Source organism: Bacillus rossius, chromosome 6 (genome assembly GCF_032445375.1).
Source record: "Bacillus rossius redtenbacheri isolate Brsri chromosome 6, Brsri_v3, whole genome shotgun sequence".
Classification (NCBI taxonomy): Eukaryota; Metazoa; Arthropoda; class Insecta; order Phasmatodea; family Bacillidae; genus Bacillus; species Bacillus rossius.
Window position 1 is genome coordinate 52,081,145 of NC_086334.1, and position 22,118 is coordinate 52,103,262.

General features: G+C 37.6%; 1 protein-coding gene across 2 annotated transcripts in view; it reads right to left on the reverse strand.

Moving 5' to 3' along the window:
* LOC134533180 (intraflagellar transport protein 172 homolog) overlaps positions 1–22,029 on the reverse strand; it is a 68,853-nt gene extending 46,824 nt beyond the window's left edge. Inside the window, exons 1-10 of one of the 2 annotated variants that reach the window (XM_063370549.1) lie at positions 21,923–22,013; positions 16,540–16,613; positions 13,017–13,160; positions 10,827–10,939; positions 9,064–9,249; positions 8,396–8,483; positions 5,269–5,483; positions 3,252–3,419; positions 2,171–2,515; positions 640–755 (exon numbers count right to left, since the gene is read on the reverse strand). In XM_063370549.1, coding sequence (XP_063226619.1) covers positions 640–755; positions 2,171–2,515; positions 3,252–3,419; positions 5,269–5,483; positions 8,396–8,483; positions 9,064–9,249; positions 10,827–10,939; positions 13,017–13,160; positions 16,540–16,578 — 1,414 coding nt within the window. In that variant the 5' untranslated portion in view covers positions 16,579–16,613; positions 21,923–22,013. Of the gene's footprint in view, positions 1–639; positions 756–2,170; positions 2,516–3,251; positions 3,420–5,268; positions 5,484–8,395; positions 8,484–9,063; positions 9,250–10,826; positions 10,940–13,016; positions 13,161–16,539; positions 16,614–21,922 lie in introns of both variants that reach the window. The other variant, XM_063370550.1, reaches the window with a different exon arrangement.
* Positions 22,030–22,118: the final 89 nt, after the last annotated feature.

The following is a 22,118-nucleotide window of genomic DNA, read 5'->3' on the forward strand; positions in this document are numbered from 1 at the left end:
TCCACATCATGAACCAAATCTTTAGAAATAATAGGTCAGCCAGGATGTGGCTCATCATGCACATTAACCTACCCATCCTTGAAAATTCTCACCGACTTTCGAACTTTACCTGTCACTCATAGCATTATCACAATAAACTTATTAAGAAATCTGATGGTGAATTTCCACTGCTGCCAAGTTATCTGCAATCAAGAATCTAATTACAGATCATATCTAAAGTTAGACTTAAACTTAAACTAAACTTTCTTAAACTTCTATACCTCAGCACACACACACCCAGACAGAAACACAGACAATACGACTGCAAATGGCATCTACACGTGCACAAAGTATGCTGGAAGTAGACACGGTGATCGAGCGTCATTCTCATTTTCATTAACAAACTCAAACTGACTTTATTTAAAATACATCCCTCATACATAATAAATAATAATACTCACATTTGTGATGCACATTGCTATTGTAGAGACTTTGCATGTAAGCTAAGTAACTAAAAACAATGATTGCTCTTTTTATAGTACTTAACATCAACAAACATGAGGCAGGCTCCTAGCTAAAGCCATCAATGAGACATGAATGAACTAGGTACCTTCCCATTTGTTTATTCTATTCTCATTTAAATTAAAGTTACAGTTTTACCTATGCAAATTGTTTTAAGATCCAAAAGGTAGGCTAATTTCTTGTTTTCTTCGTTTGGATTCAGACGACGTTCATTAAGCCTCACACTAATCTGATGTGGGTTCATGAACTCTGTTCTGAAAGAACACAAATGTGACATTAATTTCAAACTTAATAATAGTAGTCTGTGCAAGTATAATATAACTAGAACATGTACAATGCTGATTCAGAATTTGCCAGTAACATCATTTGATCATGCAAGCTGTAAAAGACTGCACTCCACACAAAGTGGCTAATTCAAAGTTTTTTTTTTAATTTTTTTTTTTTTTTAATCAGCGAGGTTTGCCACTAGCACAAAACAGATGATGTTATCATTCTGTACACTCTACTGTAGTTTTACGGTATATTGCCAACATTATATTAGCAATTTAATTTTAACTTCAGGTTAACTGATAGCTTTTAAGTTAAATTTATTACATCCATGGCATTAATTTCTAATGTAATTTTTAACCTACTTCTGTTACTTTTATTTCCTTTAAGGGTTCAATATAGATCTGTAGTATGCAATTCATTTACAAAAACAGAAATACATAAGTTAGAGAAGATATAATTACAAATTAATGAATGTAAAACATATATTCAAACTAAGTTTACACATGTGTCCCTGTAATTAAGTATACTAGAATAGGGAAGAGAAATACAAGATGCTTTGTTTAGAAATATAAAGGCTATGTAACCAAAATAAACTGCTTCCAGATGCTATGTTTTTTTGGTTGGAAACACAAACTTAATTTTATCAATCAGTACATGAATAGCACTGCATACAGATTAAAAATTTTTTTTGTAAATGAGTCTTATTACTTATTTGTATTATCTAGGGACAAGATTTTTAAGTTTTATATTTATGACAGGTTTTTTTTTAAATACGAGATTTCAGTGTAATTGTTTTTATTTTTATACATTGACTTTATTCGTAAAAATAGTGCATTATTCAACTAATATGAAACTAAAATATTTTTTAATACCTACTTATTTCACCAAAATAGTCTAATTTTACAACACAAGTGCACTTATATAATAAAATCATCAGTAATAAGAATGTCTAGAATGTACATAATCATAAAAATAAAACATTAAATCAGCAAATTTTTTCGTGTTCAAAAAAATGTGCCAACGCCAACATGTATAAACAGAGCTGCAAGCCAAAACATCATATTATTTATTTTTTTTTCAATTCATCTAGTTCATACATTTAGGTACAAAATTCATACTAAATTCATGATAATTCAATGAATTTACCATAGTAAGAGATAACAGTTTTGTAATTTTAATTAAATTTTTTTCAAACAGCTGATTGATTTCATGTTTTTATTTTCATTTCAGTGCTAAATGATGTCTTAACTTGCATTTGGATACTACACGTTGCATCTAAATGATTTGCGGTGTTATTTCAGTTTATCTCAATCAACCATTCAATCTCGTCCCTAGTTATATCTATCGGTAATGAATGATAAAACATATCTGATTGTTGGACTGTGAAGTTCCCCGGTACCTGACGGAGCCCAGGATGTGGTTGTCGCCGTACTCGACGAGGCTCAGCTCGCCTGCGTTGAAGACCAGGCACACGCTGGGGTTGTCGAAGTAGAAGCGCTCGTGGCTGCCCGAGCCGGCCCACAGCACCTCGCTCAGCAGGTTGCGCTGCAGGTCCCCCAGAAGCAGCGTCTCCGGGGTGCGTGCCACCAGGTAGCGGTCCTGGCCCATGATGCGCACGTCCTCTATCTCGTAGCCGTACTGCGACTTGAGGATCACGCCGCGCGCTCCGGGCGTCGTGGGCTTCACCAGCACCTGGCTCGGCCCCACGTACGTCATCTCGAACTTGCCGTGCCACACCGAGCGTCTGCCGCACACACAGTGTCCCTTCCAGCCACTCAACGTAACTCTACTTAAAAATAATTACCATTACCACTGACATCACATAAAATTAACTTTACCTCCATAGGAACAACATTTTCCGTGGAGTCAAAGAAATCATTACTTTCATCAAAAAAACAAGACTACCAAACAAAAAATTTATAGTGGAAAAAAAAGATAAATTCACATGTATTCACAGACTGGTATGGGACACACACATTATCATTTCCAGCAGACATGCTACATTTCACTGGTTGAACCAGCTAGCTCCCTCGAACAACAAGACACAATGTGAGTCCTGGCTTATGGGCCCCACAACTAGAACACCAACTGGCTGGCCAGGGCCTACCAGTAAGGGAGCTAAAATATGAAATATGGAAGAAAATGTGTTTGAACAGACTTTAAATACACTTGCCTAATGTGGTTAGGTGAAATAATTCCACGTTTCTAGTGTAAAACAATTTCCTCATGTTTTACTAACAAAATAATTATTTTGCATTTGCTTACAAAAGTCAACAAAGCTGCACAAGAGTAAAGTAGGTAACAGCATTTTCCAGACTACGTACTGTTTTTGTGCTTCGACTAGACAACAGGGCAACCTGAAAACAGATGGGTGTGGCGGGCTGTTCGGTTGTGCACATGCTCGTCTGCTGCACGAGGTGTGATGAATGATCCAAATGAAGTGTAAGACTGTGAGAGATTATTGCCTGGCCCGGACCCACCTCAGCACGGATTCGAACAGCTGGACGGCGCCGCACAGGGAGCCGCACGCCACGCAGGAGCCGTCCTTCTTCCAGCCCAGGGCCGTCACGGAGTACAGGTTGCGCACCTCCACGGACTTGCTCTCCTCCCACTCCGCCTTGCGCGGGCTCCAGCTGAACACCCGCACCCTGGGGCAAGTCACCACTTCAGCAGGTGTTTCCTCATCGGCCATTATTTTGCAGATCACAGCCATCAAAAAAAAGAAAAATTGCACTTAACTATTTACGGGAATTATGGAACAAGCAGTACCTCACTAATGTAATGCTGAGTCGCACCTACATTACTCAAAAAATTGTACCTGATATTTATGACCAAATTCATACAAAAATTGCGGCAAATATATCAAATGCTTTCGCGATTTCAGTAACTTCAGATATTTGGACTTGTTTGTATAACAATGTGAGCTCTCAGAGTTTCACAGCTCATTGGTTGTCTTCTGGCTTTCACCTGGAACATGTTGTACTTGCTAAGAAGCCATTTCCAGGATCCCATACCGGAGAAAATACACATAGCAAAAGAACTTAATATGATCGCAGATTACTGGAACATCCCCCAAAGTAAAATACATTTACTTATTATTAGAGTGGTGCTAACATGGCCAAAGGTGTTTGAGGGACAGATTATGATTCTGCTGGATGCTTCATGCATTCACTTCAAAGAGTGGTTAAAGGTTCAGCATGAAGTAGTGAAGATGATTTCCGTTGATAGCTGTCTTGTGATGTACTTCAATCATTCAGGTTTAGCTTAAGAGAAACTGTCGGAGATTCAAAAAAAGCTTAATTTATGACACCAATTTTTCAAAATATAAGTATGTGGTGAAATTCGACCTACTATACGGGTGAACAGTTATTGGAGCACAAATGGGCTATTTCTACACTTAATAATTTGACCGCTCAGCAATGGGACTTGATGGAACAGTTCGTTAAACTTTTAAAACCTATAGAGTAAATAACAAAAATCCCCAGTCATAGTCTATCTTGCAACTTTGAAGTAATTCGACATGTTGTTGCATTAAAGATGTATTTGGACAAGGATGAAACTGCACAAATAATATTTTCAATACTATCAAAAAGAATAATTATTATTATTTCCATTGAGGGGTCATTGAAAACTGAAATAGAAAGTCGTTTCAGCATCTTACGACAAGACCAAAAATTATTTGTTTGCAACCTTCCTGGAACCGAGGTTTAAGACTGACTATTTGAGGATGGTTAAAACTGAAAGAGCTTGGCAAGAAAATTTTGCTGTAATACTTGCAAATGTCCTGATGATTCTTCCAGCAGTGGATGTGAATCATCATCTTCACTTGCTAAGGGACATAGTGATGATGAGCTTGCATCAAATGTAACTTACGAAGCTCATTAACGCCTTTTAGGATTGTTTCAATGAAGTGGCGAATGAAAATAACATGCAGTGTAAGAATCAAGCGAGACTGCAATTGAAATTGACCATTATTAGAAAACAGTTTGTACTGAAGATATTTCCAACCCTTACCTTTGGTCGTCAGTTCATACGAAACAATACCCAAATTTGACAAAGTTTGGAAGAATTTAATTCCCAGCTCCACGCAACAGCGTTTACAGTGAAAGGTTGTTTTCTGAACCCGGCCTTGTCTATGAAAACAAGCGCATTCGACTTTTGCCCTTAAAAGCAGAAAAAAAATTCTACTCATCCGTCATAACATAATTTTGCTTTAGTTAACATTGAATATTAAATAACTGTATTTTATGTTTTGATACGTGTTTGCAAAAAATAAACCACTCACACTTATTGGATTTTCATTCAAATGACACATATAGATTAGGTATTATACATATCTGATGTGGAGAAGAGTAGCATTGCTTGCATAATTTTTTTTTTTTGTTGGAAAATCTGGTGTTTGGTCAGATATTGATTTCTGACCCGGTATCCAGCCAGATGGTTAAACAAGGCCGGATAGTGACTGGATAGCCAAACAAGACTGCAGGCTCGACTCGCCTGTCATAGCTGCCGACAGCCACGGCCTGGCCACTGGGGCTGCAGCACGCCACCGTGAACTCCTTCTCCGCAGCATCCTTGCCGTAGTCGAAGTGCCGGGTCACCCGCCCGTCCTTGCCGTACACAGACACGCGCCGGTCGCAGCCGGCCGCCACCACGTGCCCCAGGGGCCAGGCGAGGGCGTACGGTGGGACTGGGTGAGTGGCCACCCGGCCCTGCAAGACAAGCCACACTGCGTTACATACTTCCCTCACACAGCATGTTTGTACAGTTTAGTCCCAATAATCTTGATCCTGCTCATACTGACATCCTGTTAATACAGACAGGGATTAAGGAAAAGGTATTTTTAGGTTAGAAACTTAAGTCTACTTAAATGGCAGTAGTATTAAAAATAAATATAAGCTGTAGGAAAAGATATAATTTAGAAAAAACATTGATTTTTATTGTTTTACCCATTTATTTGTATTTCTTGCATTTTAAGGAAAATTCCTAATTCCTTTTAATACAAATTTTCTGTGATCCAGATTATCGGGTCTCTAATGTATAATCATTTTAATCCACTGACAACGTTACACTATATGATTTTATATATATATATATAGTACATAATTTTAATACAGGCATTCTTAGTCTTCACATAATTATTTACTTATTTTCATTTATGAAATCACTGACTTTCCTACCAACAGCTCAAAATCTACAAAAACAGCAAAAAAAAGGTTCTAAGCGTACCTGACTAGGAGCTGCAGCAATGCCCTTAATTGAAGTTAGCTTTGAAGCTAATTGGGCTGCATGTGCAAGCGGACCTTTCAGTTCTTCACACAAGGTGCATAAATTAACACTGTAACCGGGTTTACTTTAGATTGTAGAAATGAAAAGTAAATGTTGTCGCGCAATGTTTCACTACGAGTGAAATGCCAGACTGTTTTACAAGTATTTCACTTTCTCAATTATTCAAATTTGTTTAAGCCTCAATGGAAGTGCAATGAGCACACAGCAAGGTGCATTTGGCCATATCTAAGCATCTGGAATGGTCGTTGCAACATACTTGATGGAACTAGAATGACATGAATAACTTTGGCATTTGTTTGGTATGGTTATTTTGAAAGTTGCCACATTTTGAGACTTTTAGATCGGCAAAAATAGACAGTACGAGGCACAAAGCTAGTTTGTCAAACTATAGGCTAAATTTATCCCAGCATATCACACAGTGTGTGGTGGCATGCACACTCAAGTAACTGGTGATTGTAACAGCCTGTTTGTAATTTTCAGTCGAACATTGTTTTGGAATTGTTTTAGCTTACTTTTGAACTTAGCTGCGAACTTTAAATATCACGTTGAGATTTTTGAAGAACTAGAGTGTTTCAATCAGCCTCATACTATTGGCACAACATTGACTGTTCGTGCTATTGAGGAAAAAATTTTTTGTTTCACATTTCTTTGAAAAGGGACGGACGTATTTTCTAATCACTGGCCAGTATTTTAGGGAATTATGTTCCTTAGCGAAGCTGAACTTTTAAATAGACCTTTTGAGTATTTTATCTTTGATATATAAATGTTCAGTATTAATGTTTCATTGTACCTACAAAATAGTTTGATTATCATTATTTGGGTTACATAATTTTACTTTAAAACCGCAGTAATACTTTGTAATCATCATTATACTATTTTCCCTTATAATTATTTGGACTATGTACGTATCTCTCTTGTATATATTTCTCGTGTTCAGGTCAAGCATGAGTGTGAACTTAGCATTAACCTTTTGTGCTGCAGAACCCTAGTTATATGAAAATCTAGTTTATCATGTACTAGCCTTACCGTACTGGTGAATATCAGTTTCATGTACAATTGGGCAGTAAATATGATTTCCCAGTTTAGTGGTGCCTTTTTCTCAAACTCTGCGATTGTTTACGTAATACTTAATCTGCTGTTTAACTCTGTTAGAATTATTCCAGCGACTCACTATGATTTTGGCTAGGATAGCCCGAAATACCTCTATATTTAAATCAAGAACATGTAAATAAATAAATAAATAAATGTAAACTATAAATGGGACAGCAAATTTTTTTTTTTACAAATTAGTTAAAATGTGAGATGAACATAAAATGGCATTACAGTAGAGCACCCCTCAACCGTAATTCCCACAAACGGAACTCCCGATATCCGGAACTAATTTTCCAAAAAAAAAAATTAAAACATTTCTGCACTGGAACGAGGCTTTTTTGCTTTAGCCTGACTGTACATATCTTGTAGGCGCGCGCGTGCACGTCTGTCAGACAGCTAATTATAGACAGTCTTTCCCGCGCATTGCGTAAATACACCGCTGGTTTTCGTGTCGGACGTGAATTACTGTAAAGATGTTTATGCTGTAAGTAGTTTTATTGTTTCACTATGTCAAGCAAACGGAAAATTCCGGCCGGCCCGAGAGTATGTACACAGACTCCCACTACACACACTGACACACGTGATAGCCAGTAACATTTACTTCCAACGTGTGATGCTTTTAGTTTGTAGACAATAATTTAGTGTACAAATATGTATTATGTACATATTTATATGTTAATATATGGTTAAACAGTCTACATTTACCTGTATTTCTCTATCTCTGTGTTTTTAAACGAGATGCTTGAAGTGTTATTCTTGTGTATGTGAAATGTAAACTGTGCGTGGCAGTGACTATACACTCTCCAGGAAGTGTGAATCACTAGCACGTCAACACAGAAGTAACCCAACACTGCAGCTGTAGTCCTACTACCTCCCCCGAACCCTCTTCTTGTCCTCTTCGCTCACGCACGCCCCCACCCAGAGAGATAAGAAACACGTGCCTGCCAGCTTGCTTGAATGAAGGTCATTCAACCGGCCCGGAGGCCGGCCCTACCGCAACTCCCCTTAACCGGAATTTTCCCATAACCGGAATAGACCTCCCCCCAATGATTCCGGTTGAGGGGTGCTCTACTGTATTGTCGTTTAGTTATCACAGCATTGGTTGATGATGACTACGGAAATGTGAAACTTTGATGCCAGTGGTTTTCAGGAGATTAACAGTAACAGACAAGAAAAGTATCACAAGTGTGCAACTGAAGTCTTTTATCACTTACATTTTGGTTTATTGATTAAACATAGTTACCTGAGTTTCGCCAGAGCCATCATCTGTTACATAATAGCGCACGATGGAGCCATCCAAGTGCCCGGACACAAAGCCTGTGCCCTTTGAGCTGCAAAAGCAAAAACATTCACAAAGTGCAGTGTTTCCAAGCAATTATTAAACGTAAAGTCCAACCGGGGGCGTCAAGAGAAACTAAGGCCCCAGGGGCCAATCAATTTGTCAGGCCCTCTCCATATTATTTAATATACAACTTTTCAATACATAAAATTTATAAAAAAAATGTAAACAAATGTTTAAAGTTACACATCCATCAAACACTTTTGTAGATTAATGGTTTTCATTCTTAATATTATCATTATTTACCTGAAATTTTGTGCAATTACTCAATATTTCTTCACAGTACGGAAATTACTAAAAAAAACTGCAAATCAATGTTAGGAAATTAATACTGTTTTAAATTGTAGTAGATTGTTTTTGGTAAATAATAACATTCTAAAATTAAGCATTTACTTTGAAAAAAAGTTTCTGTGTACAACTGAGGAATACTACAATAACAAGATAGTACATATATACAATAGTTGGCTTTTAAGCATTATGTATGTAAGTAAAAAAAGTAAAATTCAAATTCCAGAACATATCGAAACATTCTTAGTGGAATTCACATCAATCAAAATAAAATAAAAACTCACTTGGCAGCAAGAGCCACAACAAATGAGTCGGTGGCGTACAACGTCTGAGACTTGTTGTTCTTGATGTTCGCTACTCGCACTTTGCCGTCGGTTTGCCCGAACACAATAGGGCCCTCGGCCAGCCACACCAAGCACGTGACAGCTGACTGCTGCACAAACTTGTTGCAGATGACTTTCTTGCCTCCCCTGGAACACCAAACTGAGTGCATGATGCATTGCTGACCAATTTCACAACCAATTCCACTGGTGTAGGAAACATACAGTCAGCCGACTTATAAATTGACTGGAGAAACACTATTAGAGTCCACAAATGGGAAACTCGACTGTCACTGCAATGAGCTGGTGGATTTTCTCAAGGTACTCAAATGTCCCCCACCAAGGCATTCCTTCGCTGCTCCATCAAACAGTCTCACACATAGCTTGTGGTGCAGGCATACTGAGGCGCACACAGAGAGAAACTTCTCTGGAAGGACAAACAAAAGGGAGGGGTAGCATGCAATGGATGCGGGTGACGCAGATAGTGAATTTCTGAGGATCATTAGTAAAGCCGGAAGGTTCTGAAGGATTCTCCTCCCAAAAAAAACTGTCTGTTTAAATACTGCGGTAATTAGCCTCATTTCATGCCAAAAAAAAGTTATGCACATTCCTCATCCAGCACAAATATTATTGGAGTCTTGGTACATACATTCCACAAGTTTCAATTTATATATAAGCTGGAACAGCAAAGTAATTTTTAAAATAAAAAATATCATCACATAACAATATCTCTTGATCAATGCATCACACTAAATATTTAAAAATAATCTCAAACACAGGCACAGTGAAAGGTCTAACTGGCACACTCAGGGCCATGGCCATGCCACATTAGTAGGGACAAGATGTTATGGTTTTACTTATAGGATAATTTAGTTTATAAAACAGGGGATTTCAGTGTTAGAAGTTTTAATTTGTTTTTACATTCTGTGTTCATTCATTAAAAAAAATTTGTATTTTTCAACAAATATGAAACTAAAATATTTCACCAAAATAGTCTTATTTAGCTGACACATGATAATTAATTGGCAAATCATTGTGCGTTTGTATGCCATCATTAATGAAAAAACGTGTTGCTAATGTAAGAGATGTAAGATCAGACAATATAATATTTATATATTTCCAAATTTACTTAGGTACTTCCCTCTGGTACAAAATTCATGTTACACAGATTACATTCACTGAATTAAGCATGAAAAAAATTATTTTTTTAATGTAATTTGAGTTAAGTTTTGTCAAATTACTGAGTCATTCATGTTTTCAGTTATATTTTGGTGCTAAATGGTGTATTAAATTGCATTTTGGTATTATATGTTGTATTGGCATTCTTTGTGGTGTTATTTCAGTTTTATTGCAATTCACCATTTATTCTTGTCCCTAAAACTTAAGCAATTTTCCCGGATTATCGAACATTAATATAATTTTAACAATGGGATTACTAAGTCTAAAAATTTTACATGTAAAATGTAGCCCACTAGAAAACCAGAAACATTGTACTGAAATGATGAAATCAGACGAAAACAATCAACTCTAAGGGAACTAAAAATGCAGGCAGCACAGTTAACCAGACCTGGCAGACAATGTCAACCCTGAATCCACACGCAAAATTCTGAACGCGAACGTCTCAATTGGTGCAGGATTACGGAATGTGCCGAGCAATAGAATGTCAGATAAAAAAACCTCTCATTGTGATACTAAATAAAAAATTATGAGACAAAGTACCTACTCACCACTCATCTCCTATTCTATAAACAAAAATGATGTTGTCAGTCTGGCCAACCGCTAACTTCGTAGAGTCTGGAGAGAATGCCAATCCTTTCACTATATAGCTCCTTTTTCCATACTGAAAACCAATCAGTCACTATTAATTTGGTATGTTGACATTATTAACACTAAAATGAGGCTTTCCATACAAACTATGATTTATAAAATGCTTGTGATTTAAAAAATCATAACTTTAATTGCTGATACATTTTCACTTGTACCTATCTAGCCAAAGTTACGTTGAATCACATAGATCAAACTCATGCAAGAGAAAATATTAAATAGTCATATCATTATCTCCTTGGCTTCCTAGGCAGTCAATTGCTATTATTTGAACTTTAGGCAGTAATGACTACAAATATCAAAGTAAATCTACAATAAATTATAAGTATGCACTTAAATTTCAGGAGGTAAAAAATAGTAAAATGACAAATCTATTTACATGTGAATAATGGACAGTTCTCGGTTTTATAAATAATGCTTGTCCAGAACATCCACCAAAAAAGTAAAAAATTCCAACCAAAGATTTAGAACGCACCCAAGAATTTATTTGCTGCAGGCCTTTTGAATTTTCACAACTGCAACCAAGTTTACTGAGATATCCCATTTCTGTTTTGACAGGATCTAGTTTTGTATGGTAGTACTTGTTTCTAAATTCATATTCAAACCATTTATAAAAACATCACCAAAATTGAATATTTTTAAATATTTGAAAGGCATCACGTAGGCAAAAGTAAGCATTACATATGAAATCTGAAATGACATGACCCTTCAGCACTTCATTACAAAGGAAATGCAAACCCCAGTAACACATCAATGTAGAAAAATTAACACGTAAGAATGACAGATCTGTGTGCACTAGTCATACAGGCGAGGATGCACTCAGTGAAAGAGCGCAGTTGGATCTTGCAGTCATTTTTCTCAGTACAATGTCAGGCAGGACTTCCACTGACTCATTTGAAACAAATAAAATTTTCCGTGCTTTTGAAGTTTGTCCTTGTTTTTCTTCTATTCTTAAAATGGTTGCATCATGTAATATCTCTAATTCAAAACAATATGACATTGTCAAGTGGTGAATGCATCTCGCCTCTTTCCTTTCCTACAACCACTTTATTCCTTCATCAGCTTATTTTACTCCTCTGTACATAACTAAAGCTAATTACTTTTAGGTAACAGAAGTTATTTTAATTTTATCTATGTTTGTGAAATGCCCACCCATAGTTTGATAATCTGATGGTGGGCATGACATCCAGACATGTATGTAAATATGTGTTCATAAGATTACATGCCTTAATTATAAGAGTGATTTTGTGTAACTAATGATTTACATCTAATGCACAATATCAAATTCTTTTAACGGGCATTGTCATGATGCGAGGAAACACCAGTCACCATTGGGAATTAGCTTACGCCCAGTCTTGAGCCATCACAACCCGAGATTAGATGCTCCGACACCCCGAGGAAATCATCCCTCGCCATCACTGTTCTAGTAATTCTTCTTAAACACTTTCTGTACCTCCTAGTGGTCTACCTCGAGCGGCAGATGGTTTAAATAATTAATGTTTAATCCCCAGTCAGGACTTTAAAATTACCGCGAGCGTTTTGTTCAGCCATAAGAGTGTGCCAAACCTAAACTGTGCAGTATGACGTTTAATCTGTTGTAATTTTGCATTGCAGTAAGAGTGTGTAGAAGTACATACTGAATCTGCTTGTTTATTCATGGCCACGTATCAGCACCTTGCTGACATCAGGCATCTGGGAATCCTTGAGAGCCCATCAGACACTGTGTAAGCAAGCTCGATGTTGAAAGGTCAGGTCAAGGTGGTTTATGCTAAAAGCACTATGGAAGGTCCTAATCTCGTTCCTACAAGAGCGACCTAACGCCCTGAGAGTAGAGTTTCATACGGTCCACTAGAAACTTCCTTTGCCTTAATATTCTAGCATACCCTCTAACCCCTTGTCAAATACCATTTTTAAATAGTAGCTGTAAATTAAAAAGAAAAAGCAAAAGTTTAAAAATATAAACTCAATACATCACTTAAATAAAATAATAAGCATTATTTTTTTGTTCACATATTTATCATTTACACTAAAATCTGGCACATCACTAAAAATCATCTAAAAGAAAAATTTAAAAAAATGAGTAAATCGGGTACCTTTGAATCAATGGGTTTTGTGGAGAATTTGTCCCGTTTCTCTCCATTTTCATCAAAAAGGCTCACAACCCTGTCTGCAGTGCAAACAGCTAGTTTTATGTTGTTTGGTGACCATGCTAGTGCACAGATTCTTGCTACTGCTTCCTAAACAAAGACATAACTGCACATGTAACAAACGTTCTTTTTAACGTCAAAATAAGCTGACTGCCAAAATGATCAACTATATCTTAATATAATCCAATCAAAATGAAACAAAAACTTATAATGAAGGCCAATTTAAAAAGCATTCTTCTATTACGCAGTACAAACTATGATTGGAGAGCAAAAATTGTATAGAAATGCAATGTATTCTCAATGAGGTCCCGAAACTATGCCACAAAACTACAGTATATTAGCTACAGTTTTCAGGGTACATTAACATTATTTTTTATTTTTTTATTAATAAACTAGGAACATTTTGGTAAAATATATTTTATATTTCTCTAAAACGCACAGAAAAAAAATTATATATTACGTTGATATCCTGCCCTTGTTGAGAGAGAAGGAAACCATAATTATTTATTTATTTATTTACAATTGTAACATGCCAGTGAACAGCACAAAGTCAAAAATGGTTGGCACAAAACAACACACACTAAAATATAATAAAATATCAGAATAACACACACTAAAATAAAATAAAACAAAAACCAGTGAAAAAATCAAAACATTACCACAATCTTCACATAGAACACAATACAAACAAATACAATGATACAAAGATACTGATTAAACAATGCTACATAAAAAATGGCCAACACTAAAATCAATATTGTACAAAACAGTATTGGATAATACATATAACTGACAATACATTCATATAACTGAACAATACATATAACTGAATACATATTACATGTACTACTAAATAATACAGAGTGTCCAAAAAGACCTTTACAACTTCAAACCTAAATTAAAAAATAATGTGACAAGGTATCTGGATGGGGTTTTTGGCAATGTGATCAGAATCTCTCAAAGTTTTTATGTGAATTTTTTTCTGTTTGTTGCAGTTGTGAATGGTAACTGACATCCAAACATCACAGAAGATGGCTACACCCCAAGAGAAAGCGCAATATGTATCCTGGTTCATCGAAACAAAATCAGATACGCAGGTGCAACGGAACTTTAGGACCAAATATGCAAGAGAACCACCTTCACGACCTACAATTCGTGAGTGGCACAAAAAATGTATGGAGTCAGGGAGTGTTCTGCAGCAAAAAAGCAGTGGTCGGCCAAGCACAAGTGTGGGAGACATTAAACGTGTTCGTGAGGCCTTTGTCCGGAGCCCCGGTAAGTCGATTCGTACCGCCACGAGACAATTGGAGTTACCTTGTTCGACTGTTCACAAAGTTATTCACAAAAACCTGAGACTGTACGCTTACAAAGTGCAGTTGTTACAAGCTCTTCAGCCATAGGATGGACCACGGCGCAAGGCTTTCGCTACAGATATGCTGGCTCGAATGGACGTGGAGGAAGATTTTCTTGAACGCATTCTGTTCACTGACGAGGCAACGTTTCATGTGTCAGGTCTAATAAACCGGCACAATGTGAGGATATGGGGATCTGAGAACCCACATGCCTCCAGAGCACTTGTGCGCGATAGCCCAAAAGTTAACGTGTGGTGCGGGCTAATGAGCACCCGAATAATTGGGCTATTCTTCTTAGCCGAAAAAACAATCACAGCCAATGTCTATCTCGATATGCTTACTGAATTTGCTGTCCCACAGTTGGATGGAAAATTTAACATCATGTCATTCTTCAGCAGGATGGGGCACCACCTCACTGGGGAATGGCAGTTCGTGCCTATCTCAGTGAACAATTTCCTGACAGGTGGATCGGAAGAGATGGTCCAATACCGTGGCCACCTCGTTCGCCTGACATAACCCCACTTGATTTCTTTCTTTGGGGTTATGTTAAGGATCGAGTGTACCATACAAATGTTCCCAACATCGATGAGCTGAAGCGGAGGATCGTGCAAGCTGTAGCTTCCATTGATGCAGGACTTCTTGAGCGAACGTGGAAGGAAATCGAGTATAGGCTTGATGTGCTGCGCGCAACTAATGGCGCACATATTGAGATTTATTGACTGAACAACTAGACTAAATTCACATAAAAACTTGGAGAGATTCTGATCACAATGCCACAAACCCCATTCAAATACCTTGTAGCCGCACCTACAACTGACAACAACATAAACAAGAAATAACAGGAGTCTTTCCAGTAAGACTAACGGCAGATATTTGCTGGTGCTGCTAAAAACAAAGTCCATATACCAATTAACAAGCAGTGTAATTTATTTGTAACAAATGTAGCATACAATGCACATAACATTTATGAATTCTGAGCGAAACATCCCGCGGGAATCATACATACAAAACAAGTTAAAACAATGTTGCAGTAAATGGGGCTAGCTGACGACGCGTTTAACGTAGCACAATCATATGGGCCGCTAGGCAACAACAAGAAGGAAAGAAAGAAATAGATTACATTTACAATTACATACAATTACGATTACCGTTACGACGCGGCTTGACAGGGAGTGTCCAAAGCTATCATGGCATGCCCATATACAGCCGCAGAGAAACACTGTTACAAAAGCTACCGGTAGTACTCGGCGTGAGCAAGAGAAACTAAGGCAAAGAATCCAATTAAGCACTGACCTGAAGGGTCCAAGAGAAATTACGAACATTACTAAACATGGCAAAAATGAAAAAGTGAAAGTGCGGCCACAACCCGCAAGCAAGAACAAGAAATCATACTAATTACTGAAAATTACAGACGTTAAGTTTCACAGCCGAGTACATACCAACGCGACGCCAGCCCCAAGTGACAGCCCTCGTGTCCAACGACCGGAAGACTGCGGCAAATAGCCCGGGTGCCGAGGTTATATAGGCCGGGAACAATACACGGCAGAGTGCGCTGGTGGCACGGCGGGGAAGGGAGGAAGAGGGGGGTAGGAAGGGGAAGTCGGAGGAAGGGGAAAGGAGGAGAGGGGAGGGGAAAGGAGGGGTAGGAACGCTAAGCGGTGCCCGCACTGCTTCAACCTTGTCACATTATTTTTTTATTTAGGTTTGAAGTTGTAAAGGTTTTTTGTGGACATCCTGTACATACATAAGACTGGATAATACATATAACTGAATAACACTATCTAGATCATAATTTATATATAATTCCACTAAGATAGAGAATTTTGGTATTGTACTAATTTATTTACAGTTATTTTATTATAAACTAAGGGTATTAAGTAATCATATTTATCGAAATTTTTGACTATTTTACATAAAATTGTGCATAACAGTGGATGATATTGACTATCAAAAGAATAAATTACTGAGCAATATACCAGTTTAGTTCTAAAACATGCAACTACTTGTAATATAAACATTCAGTACCGGTAAATTGTTCACAAAATTTTCTGACAACTTGAGATAGCTGAAGTCTAATGCTACTATAACATAGCTAATATTTTAAAAGTTATATTTACCTCAGCAGGAACAACTGTTTTTAAGTATTTCAGCTGCATGAATCTGCTTCCAGATTTGCTCCACGACTATACAACTGCAAAAAGATGACAAAGATATAAATGTTAGTTAGCACTAATAACTGCCACAAAAAGGACACAGTTACTGTGTGATTTGAAACCTTTCGCTGCCACTACCTAATGTCTTTTACCCTCTTTTTTTTGTGGTCCAGTAAACAGTATATTCTACTGAGTATAATACCATTATTTGATGTTTGATGTGTAGAAACTACACTAAGCATCTGTAGTTGACACCACATAAATAAGCTAGGAACAGCTCCCCGCTATCCAAACTGATTCTCTGACGGCTATTCAGCAGATTTCCCGAGTGGATAAGCTTCCACAGAACGCGTAAGAGTCTGTAATGGAAGGGACAATGAATAGGTAGGTTCGTGACAGCGATGAAGATCTGCGTAAATTTCGGACATGGTTTCGGAAAGGGGCATTCGTGAGACAGTTGGCAGGCTTGCTGGAGAACTCAATGCAAGCAGAGGTTAGGAGGTGGGCTAGGAATTTTCAAATGGACTTCTAGAGTGACTTATATGCTGTGTGCTTCCGCAGAGAACGACTGTAAGTGGTGGTGATGTAGCTGTTGATTTGCTTTTTACCACATTTTTACTAAATCACTTTTTTGTCTACTTGTTTGTTTGTCTGTATGGTACATTTTGCAATCAATTTTCAACTAACTTCCCGATGAGCTAGAGACTTGAAACTTTAAACATATCTCAGAACTGGATGACAATGCACACACTAAACAAAAAAGTAGAAAATAATTATTCAAAAAAAAATTTTTGTAGTTATACTTTTTTAGGAACTATATGAAAAAATTGATAAAAGTGAATCTTAACAATGCCCACACATCATAAACCAAATTGCTACCGCAATGGGGGTTGAAGTGTTTGTCGAATCCTAGGGCGCCACCACATGTATAAAGGGCATGTGGACCTGGCTACTCTGTTCTCAGGGCCGTGACGTAGCCCGTGTGTGGCGAGGCCCATTTTCCCCTGCATCACTCAAAACCTCAGAGAACGACGACAGGTGCATTAAGCTCCTTCCGCTAGCAGCACTCGCGACTCACTGTCCGTTCATCCTCGCTCGGCAACTCTCGGGAGCGGAGCACTGACATCACATCGGTGGGCGCGGGCCGACGCACGCACACGCACACACACACACACACTTCGGCGGGCCGTCGTAGAGGGTGGTGGAAGGAGGGGGCTCGCAGCGTGTCAGAGGAGAGGTGGTGGCACATCGGGCTCAGAAGGGCGCAGCCCGGGATGATGTCAAAATTTTCACAAGATGAAAAAAAAAACTATATACAAATAAAAATTATATATGCGCTTTTAAACCTTATACATTAAAGATTGATATAGAATACTAGTCCATGGAATTAAAAACATTTATTTATTGTGAATATTAATGGTATAAAATGTGTTAATAAACTTTTTCAAGTGTATTTATATAAGTGAGGTTATGTTCCTGTATGTATAATTTATTTAAATTATAAATTATTACATGATTATTTAAAGAAAGAGGGCGTGTAACTCAGTACACATAATAGAAGTGAAACTTCTTTGGCAATTCAAACTCGTAAGTATATTGTAGGGGTAAAACGGCAGAGAGAGAGAAAGAAGACAACCTTCTAAATAAATATTACTCACTGTTAAAATACTGACACTATAAAGAAAAACTATGCATGTTACTGTTTCTTCAAACAATTCTGCTATTTGGAACATGCCAAATCTCTGAACGAAATATGAAATTCATAACAGGTAGGTAGTGCTATCTATCTCAACAACAGTCTCTACGCTGCCGGTTGAACAAGGAGAAACGCGAGTGCGCTAGTAGATAATATAAAATTCAAGGCATTCATAGCTGACTATATAGGATGCCTATGTATATCTATTTTCTGAAACAAGTGCATGCACACTCTCTGTCTCTTATTCTTTTGTTCATCTGTCTTTCTTTTCTTTTTTTTTTTTTTTGGCGTAAATAGCACATAGTGCTTTCTTTATATCTCTTTGGCTAAGTACCTGGTTCAAAATGACCAAGGTGGCATATTCCAAAATTGGTTTTATGACAAAAAATATTAAGAGCTATAATGATGATAATTACTTTATATTGTTACTAAATTTGTGTTTATATTAACATTTTGATAGGGCAGTGCATAGAATTTTTTTTTTGTAATATTGCTTTAAACTGAGCTAATAACTGTCATTTAGGGAACTTTTTTGTTAAGTTAGGTAATGAATTGTCCAAAATATTTTAAAAAAAATTTTTTTTTTGCTTAATTCAATGATTTAAGTATATTTTTCAATATTATCTGAAAAAAGAATAACAATAAAATGGACAAATAGAAAACCATAATTAAATTTTTTATTCAGGCTTTTTCTCTCTCTATGTTTTACACATTTTTATTCATTGAAGCTAGCAGGAGATTGAAAGTTAGAAAACACAAATAAATATTTGAATTAGCCTACTATTTCCATTAAATTTTATTGTTAAATTTTTGTGTAATAAGACTTGTCCAATATGTTAGTGCAGATCCATAAAATAAAGACCTACAATCAATGAAATAAACTAAACTATATAAAAAAAACAATTCTCACTGGCAAACATGTACAGACTAAAAAAAGAGCCACCTGATTTACTGAACTAAAAAATAAAGAGCTACTTTGTAGGTTTACAAGGTGGTCTGGGGTGAAGGAGCAGGTGTAGAGAGTAGTACAGAAGAGCAAGAGTGCTCTAAATTGCTGCAAGGAGTTCCGAGGCAAGACAGGCGTGCTTGGAGAAGAAGGCAGACGGCTCTGCTCCAGCATGATGCAGCAGCATACAAGACTACTGGAGAAGACTACAAGAGCGCAGCAGTGGAGCAGGTAGAGAAGGAAGATTATTCAACTGAAGTGTCACTAAAAGCTAGGAGGGAGGCAGAAAGGTAAATAACAATGTTGCATATAATAAGAGGTAAGAGGGATGGGAAGATGAGGAATGAAGACAATAGATCTATAGGTGTTGTTGCGATAATTTCTGGATGATCCAGACTGTGGAAGACACCAATTGCCGGAACGGATGATAAGGGCCGGAACATGCTAAATCAGACGTTAGTGATGGAAATTACTAAAGCGCGGTAGACTGCTTACCACCAGAAGGATGTAAAACTAAAGATTTTTGTATGATTGATTTACACTCGCAATTGGGTTGCACCGAGTGGCATATAGTCCTCCCCTTTCTGTCACTCCACCACCCCCCCTCCCTTCAAAGATCGCTTGCATCTCTTTCAACCCTCCCCCCCCCTCCCCCAATTCCTATCTCCAGCCCATTCCACTCCCTCCCTGTCCTCAGAAGAAGGTATGCCTCATTCTTTCCGTCCCCCTCCATACTCTCTGGAGCTTCCACCCGTGATCTAGTCCCCAGATGTCCCCGTCCCCTCTCACACTTTATCACCTGAACAGACTTACCTTTCCACCCTCCTTCAACCCTGTAATGCTTCCCACCCCAACTCCTTAATTGTTTCTGTGCAATTACCTATCATCCCCTCACTGTTCTACTCTGAACCTTTCACAGCTTCCTTACCACAGTTATAAGAATACTATATCATTGCAGCATATATACCATCATTGACCTGACCAATGTGGAGTATGCTTTCTCCCTTACCCTCCTCCCTGTTTCCTGTAGGATCCTGCCAAGCAACTCCAGCACCCTCCTCCTCTTACTCTCCAACCCTGAACCTAATTTGCCCATCCCAGGTTATTTTGCAGGGTCACGTACTTATACTTTTCTGCCTCCTTTCATCTCCTGCCCCATTAAAGTTACACACTTTATTACCTTCTTCTTCCTCATGAATACAACCACCTTAATCTTTCCAACATTCAGTGACATCCCGTTCACCTCTGTCCATCGTTCCAGCCTGATCATAATCTCTTGCAGATGTACCCCATCCAACACCACCTCATACATTGCACAATCATCTGCAAATATTCTCATCTTAGCCTCCATCCTCTCTCCTGTATCATTCATCATTATAATGAACCGGGATCCGAACACACACCCCTGCGGAACTCCTGAAATTACATCCCCCCTCTTCAGACCTTTCCTCTCCCACCCTCACTCTCTGCCTTGTATCTCTCACAAAGTCTCCCATTCAAATTATCACCCTGTCATCCATTACTTACAATGCCACCTCCTCAACTAGCTGCTTGTGCGGTACCTTATATGCCTTTTAAAAGTCAATGAAAATTGTGTCTATTTGCTTCTTTCCGTCCACAGCTTCCACAAAATCTTCCAGAAAACCCGCCCTCTACTGAAACCTGAGTAATCCATTACCCCCACCACACACCTGCCCACTAGCCTCCATTAGTTTCCCAACACGCTGACTGGACTGTAATTAACTGGGTTTGCCTTATTCCCACCTCCCTTGTAAATCTGTACCACTACCGCCTCCTTCCATTGCTTTGGCAATATTACCTCCTCCAAGGATTGCTGGGACTTCACCGTTAGGTATCTCTATACTTCCCTACCCCCAACTTGAATTGCCTGCTCCCTATCCCAATCAGACCATCTGCCTTCCTTTCCTTCACTCATAATTCCTTTTTGTACCTATTCCATCTGTACTTTTATACCCCTCCTTTCTACAGTGTTTGCTTCTTTCCAACCCTCCTATATCTCTCCCGGTAATGGTTCCATATAATGTATCCAAGTTTATCCCTTGATCCTGTAAATATTTATCCTATGGTACATGATGCTTGTTGTTTTAATTTAGTACCTCAAAAGATCCTGCACATAAAAACTTGTCGTACACAAATGTATAATGATCATAAGTTAAATACAAAATATATTTTCCTTTTTATTCAACTTAAGAGCATAATTAATGTTATATATCAAGTTTTTGTTTTGTGCTGTTTCTTTTGAAGTACTAAATTATAACAGCAAGTATCATGTAGGTACCACAGTATCAAAATGTACAGGATCATGCCATTAGGATCAAGGAATAAAACCTGATACCTGATACGGATGTATACTTTTACCCTTCTCTCTTCCCCTGAACAACAATATTCCCTCCTCTCTCTTCACTCTTTGTGCTCACTTCAATCTTGATGCACTTGGTATTAACAATTTTAGTTCAGTTTATTGAACCCAACAGATAGTTTTTAATCTTTTCAAATTTTAACAAAGAAATATGATCAGTAATATTAAAAATAGGTAAATATGATGATCCAAAAATATTAATTTAAAGAGTTAAAATATTTACAAGATCTTACAACCTAAAAATCCCGTTTTAGTACAATTAATATTTTAGAGAAGCCTAGGATCAATAAAACAAGTAATAGTTAATGATAAAAATATAACTTACAGATATCGACCGAAAATAGAATTTCACTCATGAGCTACTTTGAACACTACTTAATGAAACAATAATATACTCAAAATGTTTCACAACAAACATGTTACCATGGAAACACCGCTTTTAAATAATTGTACATATAATTTGTTTGATGCAGAATCAGTAAGTAATCTTTGACATATTTGCGTTCGATACACCACAACTA